Source organism: Callorhinchus milii, unplaced genomic scaffold (genome assembly GCF_018977255.1).
Source record: "Callorhinchus milii isolate IMCB2004 unplaced genomic scaffold, IMCB_Cmil_1.0 Scaffold2, whole genome shotgun sequence".
In the NCBI taxonomy this organism is placed as follows: Eukaryota; Metazoa; Chordata; class Chondrichthyes; order Chimaeriformes; family Callorhinchidae; genus Callorhinchus; species Callorhinchus milii.
Genome location: NW_024704743.1, coordinates 93,965,034 through 93,983,934, shown reverse-complemented (window position 1 = coordinate 93,983,934; position 18,901 = coordinate 93,965,034). Strand labels below are relative to the sequence as shown.

General features: G+C 41.5%; 1 protein-coding gene across 1 annotated transcript in view; it reads right to left on the bottom strand.

Moving 5' to 3' along the window:
• The window catches only part of prkdc (protein kinase, DNA-activated, catalytic subunit), a 100,074-nt gene that overhangs the window by 80,024 nt on the left and 1,149 nt on the right, over nucleotides 1–18,901 (bottom strand). Inside the window, exons 4-17 of the mRNA XM_042331664.1 lie at nucleotides 17,360–17,434; nucleotides 16,657–16,765; nucleotides 16,174–16,286; nucleotides 13,906–14,005; nucleotides 13,752–13,807; nucleotides 12,764–12,794; nucleotides 10,590–10,747; nucleotides 5,195–5,341; nucleotides 3,844–4,008; nucleotides 3,469–3,637; nucleotides 2,625–2,674; nucleotides 2,111–2,248; nucleotides 1,850–1,999; nucleotides 395–510 (exon numbers count right to left, since the gene is read on the bottom strand). Coding sequence (XP_042187598.1) covers nucleotides 395–510; nucleotides 1,850–1,999; nucleotides 2,111–2,248; nucleotides 2,625–2,674; nucleotides 3,469–3,637; nucleotides 3,844–4,008; nucleotides 5,195–5,341; nucleotides 10,590–10,747; nucleotides 12,764–12,794; nucleotides 13,752–13,807; nucleotides 13,906–14,005; nucleotides 16,174–16,286; nucleotides 16,657–16,765; nucleotides 17,360–17,434 — 1,577 coding nt within the window. The remainder of the gene's footprint in view (nucleotides 1–394; nucleotides 511–1,849; nucleotides 2,000–2,110; nucleotides 2,249–2,624; nucleotides 2,675–3,468; nucleotides 3,638–3,843; nucleotides 4,009–5,194; nucleotides 5,342–10,589; nucleotides 10,748–12,763; nucleotides 12,795–13,751; nucleotides 13,808–13,905; nucleotides 14,006–16,173; nucleotides 16,287–16,656; nucleotides 16,766–17,359; nucleotides 17,435–18,901) is intronic.

The following is an 18,901-nucleotide window of genomic DNA, read 5'->3' as shown; positions in this document are numbered from 1 at the left end:
AAATGATACTTAACTAGCTTTTTTTNAAATGCTTTGTGAAGTACACAACATCCATCACCACTAACAAACCACAAATAATTAGGATTGAACTGATCTCTTTTGGATGCTTTCATTAAAGCATTCATGGCATTACATGTAAGGATGGGGCACCGAAACTAGTCCGTGCCAGTGATTATACTCCACACGTGCCTCCACCCATCCTATAATAATAATAATCCTTGCATTTCAGAAAGCACATTTCATATTGGAAGGACATCTCAAAGAATTTCACACGTTTTACTGTAAAATGTTGAGACTGAGTGTTCTGTAGGCGAATGCTTCTCCTGTACCTCTCTATTCTCTTCTCACTCATAAGAGTTTACAACAAATTTCCTCGGAAGTTCCACATACTTACGTGGAGAACTGTACCAGATTGACAAAGGCGGTGAAGTCTTTAGGTTTCACTGGTTGCAGATCTGCTGCTGGATCAGACGTGGGGATCACATTTCCATTGCTGACATCACCCGAGCCCTGATAAAGCAAAATCAAAGAGAGTCACTTCATTACTTAATTGAACAGTAAATCTTCCTGTCGTTGCCTTCCGAAATGTTTTCTATGCTTTTCCTGTGCTAGCATGTCCCTCCCTCAAAAAAAGGTTCATTTCCCAGTAAAATTGATTTTTATTTTCCGCCCCCAAAAAGATAATTGTTACTTATTGGTTATTCATTGCATGCCTCAACCCAGGCTTTGTCCCTACAACAACAACCTGCATTTATATAACGGCCCTCACGCGGGGTAGCGTCCAGGAGCGCTTGACAGTGGTGGAGCATGATACCAAGCTGGGGGGAAGAGGAGGTGATGGTAGGCTTGGTCGAATAGGAAGGTCTTCAGGCGCGACCTGAAGATGGGACAGAAATTAGTGGGATAGAGATTGTGTGTCTCTAGACACATAGTTTTGTACAGCCATCACCTCTGTGGCTCCCACCAATTCATGGATTGGTTTGAGAAATCTGGATAATAATAATAATAATCCTTGCATTTGATATAGCACTTTTCACGTCTTCTAGACATCTCAAAGCGCTTCACAGAATATGCTGTAAAGTGAATTGACCATATATTTGTGGGCAAAACCATTGTGGGAACTATTGCTGAGGAAAAGTTTTCTCTTTCTTAGTTCCACCTCCCCCCCACCAACTTCCCTGATCCAGATTGCCACAAATCCACCTTGGAAAACAATATTTTTTTTTGATCAGCCTGACACATGCAGAATCACATTGTCGTACTTAAATATATCCCCAAACCAGACAGAGTTCCTCATTTGCATCACTTCCATATGCAAATTTTCCTGTGTCTGCAATCAAATGTGTAGTCTCCCCAGAGACACACCTTGCTTACCTAATTCAGGAGAGCATTAGGTGAAAGTTGATGAAAGCCGAGGCTTGGGGACCCCACAGTGTGTGTTGGGTACTATTGGAGTTTAATCAGCTGAAACCACATTGTTTGCCTTTGTGAACACTGTCTGGCAAGCTTCCTACTGATGCTCAGCTGGTACCACAGTTAGGGTTTTAGTTTGCAGGGATAACAGGAGCCAAATGGGAAAAATCCCTGTCCCAGTAAAGCTCTGAACTACATGAATGTTAGTTGTGTGCCACACTGACCTGCAAGGACCAGAGCTCACAATGAAACACTAACCTTCCAACACCTCGTTGTTGATGAAGTTGGAAATGTTTGCAGAACACTGATAAATGATAACGTGTACACATTTGGAAATGTGGGATGAATCAAAGACCTGTATGCATTTTCACTGATGGTGTCAGGACACACAGGTACACAACGAATGAGCTTACATAAAAAAATCTTGTGCCAGTACCTCTTCTTCACGCTGATTTTGCTTCTCCACAGACAGATCCAACTTCTCGATGATCTTGAGAATTGATTTAATAAACTCATCGTACAGCAGCCGATTAAGCGACTGCAGGGGCAAATTAATCATCTGTAGTGTGTCAACTAACCCAAACTCCTTGAAGGAAACAATAAGAGACATTGAAATAGATGATTCACGGGTTCCGAGGGCAGATGTGAGAACACTTATTATGACAACCTTGTCGCAACAATAAGCATATTGGTTTACCTTCATTTTACCACAGTTCAGCAGGCTTCTGAATAAATCCAAATAGTCTTTGTAAGAGGGGACTCTCCACTTTCCTGTCCACATTACCTCACTGGCAGATTGCTGCTGCAGCCCAGACTCCGACCTTCCTGTTCCCTCCTGAGTAAATGAATGCCATCAAAAACAGCAAGAATTACAAGAGTACATGTCTAACACCCAATGATTACAAGAGTATAGTTCTTACACAGAGTGATTATAATAATAATCCTTGGACTTGATATAGCGCCTTATCACATTGTTGAGCTGTCTCAAAGTGCTTCACAGAAAATACTTTATGTAAAGTGAATTGACTGTATATTTTGTGGGCGAAACAAAATTTATGATTATGATAATGTATGTCAAATACAGAATGAACAAATATATTTACTGGGAATGGCTGACCATTTTCAATTAATAGGCAGCTTGATTTGAATACATAAATATTGTCCATAACCATTTTTAAAATGAGCTGAAATTTCCCAAAATGTTTCCTTACCCCAGGAAGCAGGACTGGCTTTGAGCAGACACGAATCAGACCCTGATGCACTGAAATACAGAAGATTGTTAGCTCACTAAGACAACATTGTGTAAATACGCAATCTCATGAACTCTGTTTAACCTTTTTAGAAAGCATATGTTGTGCTCATCAAGCTAACTAATTGAACACTTTCCCATTTTGGTTAACATCAAGAACATCCAGTCAGAAAGTTGAGCAAAGCTTCATCTTCTCTACCTCAATAATGCACCTTAGGCCATGTATAGCTGATATGCATGTAACATTCAGTTTGGTTTGGATACTCTTAAGCATGGTGATGTGTTTCCGCATGTGTCAGACACACGGCTGGGACTTTACGATGCTTTAAGATGCTTCCATAAAGTCAGTGCTGTCTCACTTTATGACAGCAGCCATTCCTCCTGGTATACGTCCAACTGGAGTTGGCACCCGTCACAGGATAGGGCGGCAAGCCAAGGCGCTGTCTCCAATAGACCAGAGGCCTCTGTGATACAAGACGGCATCTTACAGGATGTGTTATCCAATCAATTCTACATTGGAATGCTTACATGAATTTCTACAGATGCAACAAGTTACATGCTAAGCAGAGTGACAAGTAAAAAGGTGTGCCTTATTAAGTTTATTTATGAAACAGTTGGGATATTGACAACATGACTGACAACTTAAGTGACAGTGAAGAGTTAAGCCAGGGTCGAGTTATCCAGAATCTACTATATTTTGTATACATGCAGGTAAAGAGACACACACGAGTTACAGAGAACCAATAATTCTCATCTGCTTTTTGTAACTGCAAACGAGGCTGCGGATGTGGAAACGTGAGACTGACCTACAGTGCTGATAAAGTTCCAGAGAACGGGTCCCTTTCCCGCCAGTGCAACAAACACCTTAACAATGGAACGGCAACAAATCGGCTGCATCCTTGCACTGTAGAGTGGGAAGCTATCAATCTGAACCACCAGCAGACGCTCCAGCACAGGAGTGTAAACACCGGGGATCTGGGAGGTGGAATGAAAGTAGAAAATGGCATAAAACATTTTCACGAATACATGCAAAGTCGGTCATTACTTGCTGTCTGCTCTTATTTATTTCTATTGTTATTCACTGGAGAATATTTAAGCTGCTAAACAATAGCAAACATGTTGCTCTATGCAGTGTTTTTTGCAGTCTGCTATTTTTCCGGGGCAAAATGTAATTTACTTACTTTGTCCAGGTGAAAGATGACACTGGCAATGGAGTCTAGGAAACTGGGCAGTTGGTAAACATTATCATCTTCTGTGTCTGCCTCTGTGAGATACATCTGCTTACAGCGCTGAATCAGCTCGATGTACATGAAGTCCACATCATTCGAGTTCACAGCCTTGCAGGGCTATTAATAATTCAACAAGAACATAAAGATTCAACAGTCACCAAGGATGCTGTAGTACTATAAAGACATATAAATAGTAATCCTTGTATTTGATATAGTGCTTTTCACGTTTTCTAGATGTCTCAAAGCGCTTTACAGAATATACCGTAAAGTGAATTGACTGTATATTTGTGGGTGAAACGCAGCAGCCAATTGGGCACAGCAGTGTCCCACAAACAGTCATGAATTGAGTGACCAAATTATTATTGAGTGACCAAATAATTATTATTATTAAAGAATCACTACACTTAACAATAAGTACTGCAAAAGTCTGAAACATTTCAACATATTATGTACTTTCATCCTGTTGTAGGCTTATACACCAGCAACTGGATTGATGTTTCCCAAATTCATTTCACTTCCACGCTACTTGATAGAAGTGGTTTTCATTCCACCATCCGGGACTAAATCAGAAGCCAAATTGTAGAGATTAAAGATCAACATATGAACCTCATGTCACGCCCAGTTCTGCTACTCCTTTGTGGCTATATTGCACCCCCCCAATGACTGTGGGCATGTGTAGCAGCCGAGTGGGGAGAGGTTAGGCTCGAATATGATATCCTCAAACAAGGCTGGTAACTCAACTCAACTTGTGAATAATGGGCACTTAGGCAGGTACTGACAGGCAACCAGTGCCAATGGAACAACAACAACAACAACAAGATTACATTTATAAAGCGCCTTTCACGTCAGGAGGACGTCCCAAGGCGCTGCACAGTTGGGTCATGACCCGAGCATTGGGGGGAAATGGTCAGGGTGAGGGGAGGGAGCAAGGAGGGGGGAAATGGTCAGGGTGAGGGGAGGGAGCAAGGAGGGGGGAAATGGTCAGGGTGAGGGGAGGGAAGGGAGGGAGCGAGGAGGGGGAAGAGAGTCGAGAGGGGAGCTGAAGGCACGGTCAAAGAGAAAGGAACTGTACTATTACATTTGTATAGCGCCTTTCACGTCGGGAGGACGCCCAGCACCTTGGGACGTCCTCCCAACGTGAAAGGCACTATACAAATGTAATCTTGTTGTTGTCGCACTGTACCCATCAAGAGGTGACTGGGGATCAGGAGCAGAGAGGAGTATCCTAATGGGGGAGAAAATTGCAGAAATAATTGGGCACACTAAATCTTAAATAAAAATGAAATGAAAGAGCAAACCATACAGCTGCAAAAAGTCCGTATCCACGTATGGCGATGGAGAGTTCTTTCATGCTCGATTCTGGCGTCCTGATAATGTCATAGAACTGCTGCATGATGTACTCCAGCTTGTCTTTGTGTAAATGAGCATTTTCCGCAACTTGTATCGCAACCTGCACATGGGACAGATGAGAATATGCTTTCAGAATTTTCACCCTACCCAAGTTGTTACTATTATTGTTGTCATCTATGCATTTGATATACATAGTTCCGTTCACGTCAAGACGATGTTTCATTTCAAGACCTTCACAGAAATGACTAAAATGTATCACTACCACTGAATCATAGAATTATACAGCACAGAAGGAAGCCATTCAGCCCATTGTGTCTGTGCCGTCTCTTTGAAAAGAGCTATCCAATTCAATCCCACTACCCCGCTCTCTCTCAACAAACCTGACAACAGTTTTTTGATGAAGTAACGGAAAGGGTGGACGAAGGTAGTGCAGTTGATGTAGTTATATGGATTTTCAAAAGGCGTTTGATAAAGTGCCACATAAGAGACTTGTAAGCAAAATAGGAAGCCCATGGTATTAAAGGGATAGTAGCAACATGGATACAGAACTGGTTGGGAGACAGAAAGCAGAGAGTGGTGGTGAACGGTTGTTTTTCTGACTGGAGGGAAGTGTGCAGTGGTGTTCCCCAGGGGTCAGTATAGGACCACTGCTGTTTTTGATCTATATAAATGACCTGAACTTGGGTATAGGGAGTACAATTTCCAACCTTTCCCCTTTGTGGGAATATATTTGTTTTGTCCCCGAACTATCTCCTCCTTGAAGGCTTCCTTTCCCACTGCTCATTAGCTGTTTTATCTGCCAATCTTTCTTTCCAGTCCACCTTGGCTAGGTCCCATTTTATCTCACTGAAAGTAGCCCTCTTCCAGTTGAATATCCTCACCTTTGATTGCTCCGTGTCCCTTTCCATAAGTACTCTAAACCTAATGATGTGATTACTGTTGTCCAAATGCTCCCTGACTGAAACTTGCTCCACTTGCCCCACTTCATTCCCCAGAACTAGATCTAGCACTGCTTCCTTCCTCGTTGGGCTGGAAACATACTGAATAATGTAATGACTGTATTTTGTATGCACATGTGGCAACCAATTTGCCACAGCAAATGTCCTACAAACAGCCATGGGGTGAATGGCCGATTGTATCTGGGGATTGTTGGTCAGGGCACCAGAAGAAACTCTCTTTACTTGTCAAACAGTGACGTGAACAGTTTAAAGTCTGATCCGAAGGATGGCACTTCAAACAATGCAGCAAACATCCAGCATTACACTGGAGTGGCAGCTTAGACAATTGCACACAAAGTCTCAACATGGAGTTTGAACCCATAATCTTCTAATTCAGAGACAGAGAGTGCTGCCAACTGAGCCAGGATGACACTGAAGCTGAGATATTTTTGCGGCTTAGAACTACATAAGATTAACGCTGTATGTTAATTTATAGAATGAATGAGCACAGTTTGATACATAACATGGTATTTACTATTCAACCTCCGGCAGGAGAGGAGGTCCCCAGGCAAACACAGTGAGTACCTGAGTTCCCACAAGAATCAATACTTGCGCTAGTATTTTGTGGCAAAGTGCCGTGGTGCAGCAACATGTGTGATATAACACCACCAAATACAAACATTTCCTTTCAACCCTCCAGATCCAGATTCCAACGAGCCACCTGCCAATCATGCTCCAATGAGATGTTCTTTTAATAAAAAGAATAATAAGTGTTTTTAAGTGTTTTAAATGTTGAAATGAAGATGATGATGACTCCTGCTGATTTATAAGCCCCTCAGATCTCACTTGACATTTTTTTAAATATATAAACAAAGTTTTAGCAACTGAAAAAGTGAAGGTTCAACTGTCAAATAGGGTAGTGTGGAAGTGTGCAACCTTCGGGTCTCACTGTACAGTATTTCAAAGATGGCATTCCACAAAGTGCTGACTTGCCATCCACGTGAATCACAAAATCCCAACCCAGGTTCCGGGTTACAGCGAGGTGCGATAGTGGATATGACTTTCGTAGGCAACTAGCTATTGCATGGGCTGCACGCCAGTCCGCTCCTCACACTAATAAAAATGGTCAACTTCTGGGTCATTGTAATGTTGTGGTGACCTGATGATCCGGAGGTTGCCTATTGTTTTTTAGCACGGGAAGCTAAAATAGAGTCCTTCTGGGTCATTTCATTGTCGTCGACATCACTTCTTGCTTTGCGCATGTGCAACAGTGCAAATTGTTCTAAGTAAATTCTCATTATACAGAATCATGTCATAACAGCACTCCATTGCATGTGGATCTTTCTTCAGGCACACAGATGATGTATAATAAGACTTACTATAGTCACTTTGTGCACATTATACTTGTGATCCTGACATGTTCAGAGAAGCATTTAGGTTTAAGGCACCAGGAGCTTGGACTCCAAGTTCCCAAACAACCCCTTTATAGAACCAGTAGGTCTGAGCCCCTGAGTAAGCCCAACACTACGCACTAGCAACTGCATTTACATCAAATACATAGAGTAATAATCATGGGGGATTTTAACTACCCCAAATAAATTGGCTAGAAGAGGTAGGTAAAGGGGATAAGGGAGTGGAGTTCCTTCAATGTGTACAGGACTCTTTTCTTACCCAGTATGTAAGAGGCCCAACAAGGGAGGAATCCCTGCTGGATTTAGTAATGGGAAATGAACTACAGCAGATACGAAAAGTACGAGTAGGGGACCATCTAGGCAATAGCGATCATAACTTAATAAGGTTTAAGATAATGATTGAGAAGGACATCAGTATGACAAAGACCAGGGTAACAGATTGGAAAAAAGCTGATTTTAAGGGGATGAGAACGGAACTTGAGAAAATAAACTGGAAAACAATATTGGCAAACAAAGAGATAGAGCAGCAGTGGGAAACATTTAAAGCAGTGATCAATAGAGTCCAGGAAAAATATGTTCCGCTAAAAAGCAAGACAAAGATAAATAATAATAATAATAATCCTTGCATTTGATATAGCGCTTTTCATGTCTTCTAGACGTCCCAAAGAGCTTCACAGAATATACTGTAAAGTGAATTGACTGTATATTTGTGGGCAAACGCAGCAGCCAATTGCGCACAGCAATGTCCCACAAACAGTCATGGATTGAAAATGACAAATTTATTATTGTTTTGTTTTTTGGAGGGATTATTATTAGATGTATGGAGTAAGGAAACTTGCCCAAGGTTTCGCCCTCTGCCTGGAATTGAACTCAGGTCTCTCACTTGCAAAGCGAGTGCTCTAACCACTGAGCCACAGTGAGAACCATGGATGAATAAAGACATAAGGGCAAAGTTGAGACTCAGGAAAGAGGCGTTAACTAAGTACGTAAACAACAAGGGAGAGCATGACAAAAAAGAATACAAAGAGGTCAAAAAAGCAATTAGGAAGGCAAAGAGGAATTATGAAATTAAATTATCAAGAAATATAAAAAGAAATCGTAAAATATTCTACAGACATATAAATAACAAAAGAAAGATCAAAATAGGAATAGGGCCGCTAAGGGACGGACAAGGCCGCAACAGCGAAATGGCAGACATATTAAATAATTACTTTGTCTCAGTATTCACCAGGGAGACGGATCAGGTGGACATGACAGTAGAAGAAGAGATCAAAAATAATACAAATACATTTAAGATACGAAGGGAAGATATAATCGAAAAACTAACAAAACTCAGCGAGGATAAAACCCCTGGTCCAGATGGATTGCATCTGCGTATATTAAAAGAATCGAGGGAAGAGATAGCAGAGGCAGGGAGTAGTACCAGAGGGCTGGAGGATAGCTAATGTTATACCTATATTTAAAAAGGGAGCTAGAACAAGCCCAGGGAACTACAGGCCTGTCAGCTTAACATCGGTGGTAGGAAAGATAATGGAATCCTTACTGAAGGAGGTAATAGAAAAACATCTAGAAACGGAAAACATAATAAAGAATAGTCAGCACAGATTTCAAAAAGGAAGGTCATGCTTGACCAACCTCATCGAATTCTTTGACGGGGTAACAGAATGAGTAAACATGGGTAGTGTGGTAGGTGTAATATATTTAGATTTTCAAAAGGCATTCGATAGTAGACTAATGAATAAAGTCAGAGCGTGTGGAGTCAGGAGAAAAATAGCAGAATGGATAGCAAATTGACTACAACACAGAAAACAGAGAGTAGGGGTAAAGGGTAGCTGCTCAGACTGGCAGGGGGTGGGCAGTGGTGTTCAACAAGGATCGATATTGGGACCACTGTTGTTCACAATATACATTAATGATTTGACTCAGGAATCAGCAGTACAATTACAAAATTTGCAGACGACACCAAATTGGGGGGAATAGTTAATACAGAGGAGGACTGCAACAAATTACAGCAAGACATTAATAAACTTGCTGAATGGGCATTTAAATGGCAAATGCATTTCAATGTAGAAAAGTGTGAGGTGTACATTTTGGTAGAAGGAATAAGGAAGTCACATACATCCTGGAAAATAATAACCTAAATGGGGTAGAGGAACAAAGGGATCTAGGGGTACCCATACACAATTCACTAAAAGTAGAAAAACAGGTTAATAAGGCCATAAAAAAGGCAAAACAGGCATTGGGGTTCATTTCTAGAGGTATAGAAATGAAAAGCGGGGAAGTTATGGTAAACTTCTATGGAACCTTGGTTAGACCCCACTTAGGATACTGTGTGCAGTTCTGGTCCCCACATTATAGAAGGGGTGTAGGGGCAATGGAGAGGGTGCAAAGGAGATTCACAAGGATGATCCCACAACTGAGAGGTTATACCTATCAGGAAAGGCTGAACATGCTTGGACTCTTTTCTCGTGAAAAGAGGAGGGTAAGGGGTGACCTGATAGAGGTCTTTAAAATTATGAAAGGTTTTGATAGGGTAGACATAGGGAAGATATTTACACTTGTGGGGAGACCAAAACCACAGGCCATCAATATAAAATAGTCACAAATAGATCAAATAGGGAAGTCAGAAAAAATTTATTCACACAGATAGTGGGAATGTGGAACATGCTACCACAAGGAGTTGTTGAGGCAAATAGCATAGATATACTTAAGGAAAAGCTAGATAGGTACATGAGGGAGAAAGGAATAGAAGGTTATGCTTGAAGGTTAGTTGAGGAAGGGCAGGAGGAGGCTCATGTGGAGCATAAACACCGGTATAAACAGTTGGGCCGAATGGCCTGTTTCTGTACTGTATTCTAATGTATTCCAATGTATTCAAATGTGAACTACTGAGTATTTAATTAAAGATGCTTCTATCGACTCATGTGAAGTGTACCTGATTTAAGGATGTTCCAAGAAACCATTATAAAGCTGCATGGGTTAAAGTAGATCTGCTTACCTGTTTGAGAAAACTTTCCAGTGCGGAATAACTAGCTTTCTTCATCTCACTGTTTGTATGGCCACACGATTTTTTCATTTTTTCAAACACTGTTCGATAGTTGTCCATCAGGCAGGTGCCGAACTGGCTGGAGTGCAGTGTGAACAGGCGTAACCCAGCTGCACAGAGAAAACAAAGCAAGTTAAAGCTGCCTTAGATCCCCTGCATGGATCTTAATTACATTTCCTCTTCCTGACCGAGGTGTAATTGTGAAAGACGCACACCACCACAATAACTTTCTGAGGGCTTCTCAAATAAACCCCAAATGAAAGTAGTGTGTGTGTGTGTGTGTGTTTGCGTGTGACGGGGAGGGGGGGATATGTGATGGACTAGTGGGTAAATGCATTATACGATCTGTACGGACCAGCCAAGTCCCAGGTTGAATCCCCTGTAATTCTAAAATTGATCTCAACATCTTATGGGTAAAGAAGAATATAACAAGAATAATAACCCTTGTATAGTATTTGGTATAGTATCTTATCACGTCACTGAAACATCTCAAAACGCTTCACACTATTTACTGTGAAGTTTAACGACTGTGTATTTGCAGGCGAATGGGATGGTTCCCAAAGCTAATCATTATCCAGTGGCCACTATAGAATGTGAGGGCAGGCCCAGTATTAACTGTAAAACCTCTGTTTTACAGGACTGTGGAGTCCTATAGCTCAGTGATTAGAGCACTCGCTTTGCAAGTGAGAGACCTGAGTTCAATTCCAGGCAGAGGGCGAAACCTTGGGCAAGTTTCCTTACTCCACACAGAGCCTAATAATAATCCCTCCAAAACCAAAAACAATAATAAATTGGTCATATTCAATCTACGACTGTTTGTGGGACATTGCTGTACGCAATTGGCAGCCGCGTTTGCCCACAAATATACAGTCAATTCACTTTACAGTGTGTTCTGTGAAGCGCTTTGGGACGTCCTCCTGACGTGAAAAGCGCTATATCAAATGCAAGGATTATTATTATTATTATTATTATTATTATAAACAAAACACAAAATACTGCAGATGCTGTAAATCTGAAACAAAAACAGAGAGAGCTGGGAAAATTCAGCAGGTCAGGCAGCATCTATGGAGAAAGGAAAGTGAGTCAACGTTTCGGGTCCATGACCCTTCGTCAGAACTGGGTTCTGGGTTCTGACGAAGGGTCGTGGACCCGAAACGTTGACTCACTTTCCTTTCTCCATAGATGCTGCCTGACCTGCTGAGTTTTCCAAGCTCTCTCTGTTTTTGTTCCAGGATCAACTGTGACATCCCACAAGGTTGAAACGCTCATTGACCAAGCTCCCATATGAAGAATGGCTCACTTGGGTAAAGTATCAAAGACTGCCAAGATCAAATGGCCCTTGCAGGAGTTGCATACTTTCAGCATCTGACAAGCAAAAATAAAGACTGCAGTGTTCATGTAGTTATCTTAAAATAACTTTTAGCTAGCAATATTTGTCACTATATTTATTTGCATCTCCAAACTGCAGCTTTACAGCATGTGCCCTGGTGCTCAGGGTCTGTCTGTGAGGTTTTATATTCTCAGTGACTTCCTCCATAGAATTTTCAACCTACTCAAGTTATTATAATAATAATCCTAATCCTTGCATTTGATATAGCGCTTTTCACGTCTTTTAGATGTCTCAAAGCGCTTCACAGAATAGACTGTAAAGTGAATTGACTGTATATTTGTGGGCGAAACGCGGCAGCCAATTGTGCACAGCAGTATCCCACAAACAGTCGTGGATTGAAAATGACCAATTTATTATTGTTTTGTTTTGGAGGTATTATTATTAGGCGTGTGCAGTGAGGAAACTTGCCCAAGTTTTTGCCCTGCCTGGAATTGAACCCAGGTGTCTCGCTTGCAAGGCGAGTGCTCTAACCACTGAGCTACAGGACTCCATTATTATTATTATTATTATTGTTGTCATCCATGCATTTGTTATACTTCCTTTCACATCAGGAAGATGTCTCAAAGTTGAACACTTCAAGGCTGTTTGTGGGACATCGCTGCATGCAAATTGGCTGCCACTTTCACACCATAAATACTGTACTTAGTCATTACATTTCACAGTAAATGGGCAGGAAAGGAGGATTGGGAGGTAGAGAGAAAGAGGAAAAAACATAAAATAATCAAAACAATCTTACCCAAAGGAACAGCATATCTCTTCAAGTCAATCTGTGAAAAGACACAAAACTGTCAGCAGACCACAACACTCTGTGTCCCTGGTAACCACACAACAACAACACGATTACATTTGTATAGCGCCTTTCACACACTAAGATTACTTCAAAATAAAGTTCAAATCCTTCAGCCACTCTGCCCCTGCTCTCTGGAGCTTCATCTCAGAATCCCTCTCATTACCCCTTCCTCCTCGCCTCTCCATGAGACTTATCTTTTCGCTAGGCTTACAGCCTCTCCTGCTCCCAGCTCCCTCCCCAGTTAGCTATATGAAGTGCTTTTGTGACTCTCTCCTTACACGAAAGGCTTTTTAGAAATGTAAACTGTATTGGTAATTCCTGGAAAGACAGTGAGCTGCATCAGCAGTGCGCAGACATTCTGTGCACAGATGCATTCAGGTCAAAATTATAAATCTAAAATTCACACCCTTATGGCAGCTTTTGACAAAGCTGGGGGTCGGGATCGGGGAGGGTGGAGAGAGAATGGGGGAAGCAGGGTGATCGAATGCATGGTCGAAGAGGAGGGTCTTGAGATGGGTCTTGAAGGGGGCATGGGAGGGGGCGAGGCAGAGGGACTGCGGGATGGAATTCCAGAGGGTGGGGGCAGAGTGGCAGAAGGCCCATCCGCCAAAATACTAAGATGAAGTGCTCTCAAATATTAAATGTTCAATATTGGGCTTGAGAAATAAGGTGTGTCTTATTCAGTTATTCTCTATTGCACGTGATGTCATGTTGATTTTACATGATCAACTCCATGTACTTGACTATAGTGTCATGTTAGTGTCATATTATAAGCTCCACCACGTACAACCTAAATGTGGCCTTAGATCAAAAATGACTTCCCAATAATTTTCTTCCTGTTCCAATATCTCCCTTCTCTTCCTCTACCTTCTATTTAAACCTCACACCTCTAACAAGTTATCTTTACACAAAGCTTCCAGCAACTCAGAATCACCTGTGGATTAATGGCTTTCAATGCATAGTCGAAAATATCCTTTGAAGCTTTTGGGTCTGCAAAGCAAAATTTGCAGATTGTTATTTTGTTATAAATAGATTAAGAGACATGATAAACATTTGATAACTGAATGCGATCAAAACCAGAAATTCACCTTCTTCCATGGATTTTGTGAAGTTTATCATGAGTGCTGTTAACCCTCTAAGGCACCCCGATACCACAAGGAATTTCGGCTCTCTTGTGGCAGAGGTCATCTGTGGAATAAGAAATTAACAAATTGAAGCCTTCGTTTCTAGAAGATAAATTTGGTCAGTCACTTCATTGCTGTTTGGGGTATTGCTGTTCACAGAATAGCTGCCTGCACCTGATCCTGTGAATTTGCCGCTGACGACAGAATCAACCTCAAGGTGCATCCAGCTGCCAGGCTCTGCAAATGCGCTCAACAGTGAAGTCGAATACAACTGGAACTGCTTCTGAGGTTTGTGCTTCACACTGCAACAAGAGCCTTAAGGGCATTTAACATAACGTAACATGTAGGAGCAGGAGTAGGCCATTCGGCCCTTTGAGCCTGCCCCGCCATTCAATCATGGCTGATCTTCTAATCTAACTCCAGCTAATAACCTTACCCTGCCTTATCCCCATATCCCTTAATACCTTTTGCAATAAGAAATCTATCCATCTCAGTCTTGAATATGTTCAAGGACTGAGCGTCAACAGCCCTTTGGGGTAGCGAGTTCCATACATTCACCACCCTTTGAGTGAAGAAGTTCTTTCTCAACTCAGTGCGAAAGGGCTGGCCTCTGATTTTAAGGTTGTGACCCCTGGTTTTAGTTTCTCCAACCAGGGCAAACAATCTCCCACTATCTACTCTATCATGCCCTTTGATGATCTTATAGGTTTCTATAAGATCCCCTCTAATTCTTCTATATTCTAGAGAATATAGGTCCAAATTGGTCAGCCTATCCTCGTGACTCGTGACTCATCCCTGGTACTAACCTAGTAAATCTACGCTGCACCCCCTCCAAGGCAAGTATCCTTCCTTAAATAAGGAGACCAAAACTGCACACAGTATTCCAGATGTGATCTCACCAGGGCCCTATACAGTTGCAGCAAGACTTCCCTACTCTTATACGCTAATCCTTTCATAATGAATGCTAACATACTGTTCGCCTCCATAACTGCTGCTGCACCTGCAGACTAACTTTCTGTGATTGGTGTACAAGGACACCCAAGTCCCTCTGGACGCTAACACATTCCAATCTCTCCCCTTCTAAAAAATAACCAGCTCTACTGTTTTTGCTACCGAGGTGGCTGACTTTGCACTTCCCTACATCATACTTCATCTGCCATCTACCTGCCCAATCACCTAACCAATCTATGTCTCACTGCATTTTTTTAATGTCATCCTCTGTGTTGCCACTTCCTCCTAGTTTTGTGTCATCCGCGAATTTAGATATATTAACTTCGATGTCCTCATCTAGATCATTGATGTAGATGGTAAATCTGAAAAGGACCTGTTTATCCCTACTCTTTGTTTCCTACCCGTTAACCATTCCCCAATCCACGTTAATATGCTCCCCCCAATTCCATGGGCCCTTATCTTTTGGACTAACCTTTTATGCGGGACCTTATCGAATGCCTTCTGGAAGTCCAAATAGACCACATCCACTGATTCACCCTTATCTAGTTTACTCGAAATATCCTCAAAAGACTCTATGAAATTTGTCAAACATGACTTCCCTTTTGTAAAGCCATGTTGACTTGGCCTAATTATATTGTGCTCCCCTAAATACCGCACTACCACATCCTTAATCAATGATTCTAAAATTTTTCCTATTACTGATGTGAGACTAACTGGCCTATAGTTCCCCATCTTTTCCTTTCCAACTTTTTTAAATAGTGGTGATATTTGCGATCTTCCAATCCATGGGGACTGTTCCAGAATCCAAGGAATTTTGGAAGATCAGACACAAGGCCTCCACTGTCTCATAAGCTACCTCTTTTAAAACCCCCTGGGATTTTAAAATGACAACAACTACTTGCCCTTGCTCAACACTCGCTATTGAAATAATATAATGATCCTTGCATTTAATACAGTGCCTTATCACGTCTTCGAGACGTCTCAAAGCACTTCACAGAATATAGTGAAAAGTGAGTTGACTGTATATTTTGTGGGTGAAATATAGCGCCCTTCACACGGGGTAGAGTCTCGGAGCTTTACGATGTAAAACACATGTGCTCCAGGGAAGCACATGTACATCAAACTAACCCAGAAGACTTTCTCTCTGATGAGATCTTGAATGAGTTTTTTGCTACCCTCAGCCAAATATTGCGGGACTTACAGGAATGGTAAGGAAAGGTAAACGATGGGGCAAAATATATATCTTGTACCAAACAAAAGAGAGAGAAAATATGAACTCACCTGCACTCTCAGTTCATTTAAATAAGCACAGAAAAGTTTTTCTGAGTTATGGAGCATCTCAGTAGGCTGGACTTCCGCTAAAACTCCCAGCAGCTCATAAACCTTCTCCAACACTGTCCAAACAAGGAATTTGAAACAAGACTGTAAGACATAATTTCAACAACAAGAACTTGCACTTATATTCACCCTCCACGTAGGGTTGCGTCTAAGAGCACTTCATAGTGGAGCCTGATTCTGAGCTGTGGGCGGGGTGGCGTGACCGTATGCACGGGCGAAAAGGAAGGTTTTCAAGCGGGACTTGAAAAAGGGGAGAGAGGGCGATAGGTAAAGGGATTGAGGGAGAGTGTTCCAGAGTTTCAGGGCGTAGTGGCTGAAAGCGCAATCTCTAATGTGTGCAGAGAGTGCGAGGGACAAGCAGGAGGCTTAAACATTAATCACAGAGAAGGGGGTTTTTGCTGTTCAAAGCAAACAAAGAAAAGACACCTGTATCTGGGAATTTGCTCTTCTGTGACAAATCTCCATAGAATTTGTTGAATAGTTCTCCGATTTTGAATTGTTGAAGACAGCTGGAGCTCAATTTGCTGTGCAGTAACTGCAATTTAATTGCAAAGTAAACTTTTTTAAAATGCAAAATTCCACATCTTACACAGAAAAAAATTGTTGGACTTTCATCTATTCACGATTTATACCTGGTTTACATATGGTGCTTAACAGACTCCACTGTGTATACACGGGATCAATTACCAAACTCACAAACCCTCACAATTTACACACTTTAAACGTACTGCATATTTAAATGTCATCAAAAGAGTACCGATTTCAGGGAAGATGCAAATGGGATATAAACCGGCTGGTTTACCAAAACGTTAAATTATTACTCTTCAAGCCTTATGAGATCTGTGGTCCAGTGTGATTATTTGTCGGTATACTTCCCAGCCTCATTTTATGATCTTTGCCCACCCTCTTGTTCTTAAACTTTGATTTCTAATCCTTCAAAAATTGTCTCATAACATTTATGGGCAATTAAGAACAACAATTGCTCTCACTAAGCATTCACTGTTAATATAGAGCCCTTCACTGGGCGGGGGAGCACTTTGGAGCTCTCAACAATGAAGTAGTTTGACACTACACCATACAAATGAATGAATCATTCCCCCAATTAAAGGCAACTACAAGAAAATCCTACCGTAATAAGAAGATCCAAGGCAGCAGCCTTACATTTTGCAGCCTTCTCTTTAGTGTACACGACAACACACGTGCCCTAAGAAAATAAAAGAGGCATGTTCATCCTAGTGTGCTTTTTTTGTTTAAAAAATCATATCCATCCCACATGAAAAACAAACTCAGTGTATTGGTAAACAGTAAAAGTAGCAATATTACAGAGGGGTTAAGCACACCATCCTTACTCCACCACAGCTTAATTGGATGGCATGAAATTCTCCTCTCCCCACCTGCTGCAAGGATGGGGTTTGGGGTTAACAACATAAAACTGGACCCTAACACTCAAACAGATTTGTGAAAGGTGAAGCTGTCACATTGTGGTGCAAATGACTGTGGAAGAAGCTGAAGTATTTCATTGGGAAGAGCAGAAGGAACTTCAATTTCCATCTACTGGTGGTCCTATCACCTGGGATTGATGTGTATGTGACTCATGTGGTGAAATCGGTTTCCTTTCAATGATAAGATCTGCAGGATATCTAGCTCTTTTCTCACGAGGATGTGGTTCCTTGCCTTTCACATGGAGAAACTCTTGATTAATGTTGCAGCACCCAAAATATGGCTCGACATGTTTGGTGAGGTGACCTCCAAAATCCAGACACCTCATTAATTCAGAAAAAGACAAACACATTTTTTTTCTTGCCTCAGCGTCCTGGGCTAGCAGGAGGAGGAATTTTTTTTTAAAACTCTGCCAGAGTTCCCAGACTTAATTGGCTTACAGGGTCTCCTGCTGTAAATAGTGCCCGTGGGGATGCCAAATAATAATCCCTACATTTGATACAGTGCCTTTCAAGTCAGGAGGATGTCCCAATGCGCTTGATGGGATATACTCTAAGTGCAGTGACTGCGTGTTTTGTCAGGACATAATCTGACTGGGCTGTGTTTCTCCCATGGTCAATTGATTTGCTAATACTGGATTAGTGGGCTCACCCCTAAAGAATGCGTGTGGAAACTATACTTCAGAAATTATCACCATCAGGAAAGGAGGTGGGAAAGAAAATTGTTTGAAACAAAACACTCTGCAATAGCAAGGCAAAAAATAACTGCAAACTGCTCTTGAAAACAGTTGAGTGCAGGAAAGCTTTACAAAATATGATATTACTTGACATTCTGTTTTATTATTCGAAATATATCACATCAACCAATATACTTTACATTGGACAGCATTGTGATTTCAAAATCTGTGCAGTATAAATGCAATCCACACTTCCCTCTTGTTCCTCGTTCCCCCCCAAACCCCCAATCTATAACTCTTTGGGGATATCTAAGGAATATTCTGGGATTTTTGAATGGAGCATTTTAACATTATTCTGGAGATGATTACATGACTCATTCTTTAACAACGCCAATAAACAAACACATGCATCTGTGTAAAAATGCTAAAACCGTGTGTGAGTGTGTGTGGGGAGCTCAAGTTCACCTGATTAAAAGTGATGCAGTGAGGAGGGCAGCTTCCCCTTTACATTGGTCCATTATAAATGTTGCACACATTCCATTCAGAGTCTAAATG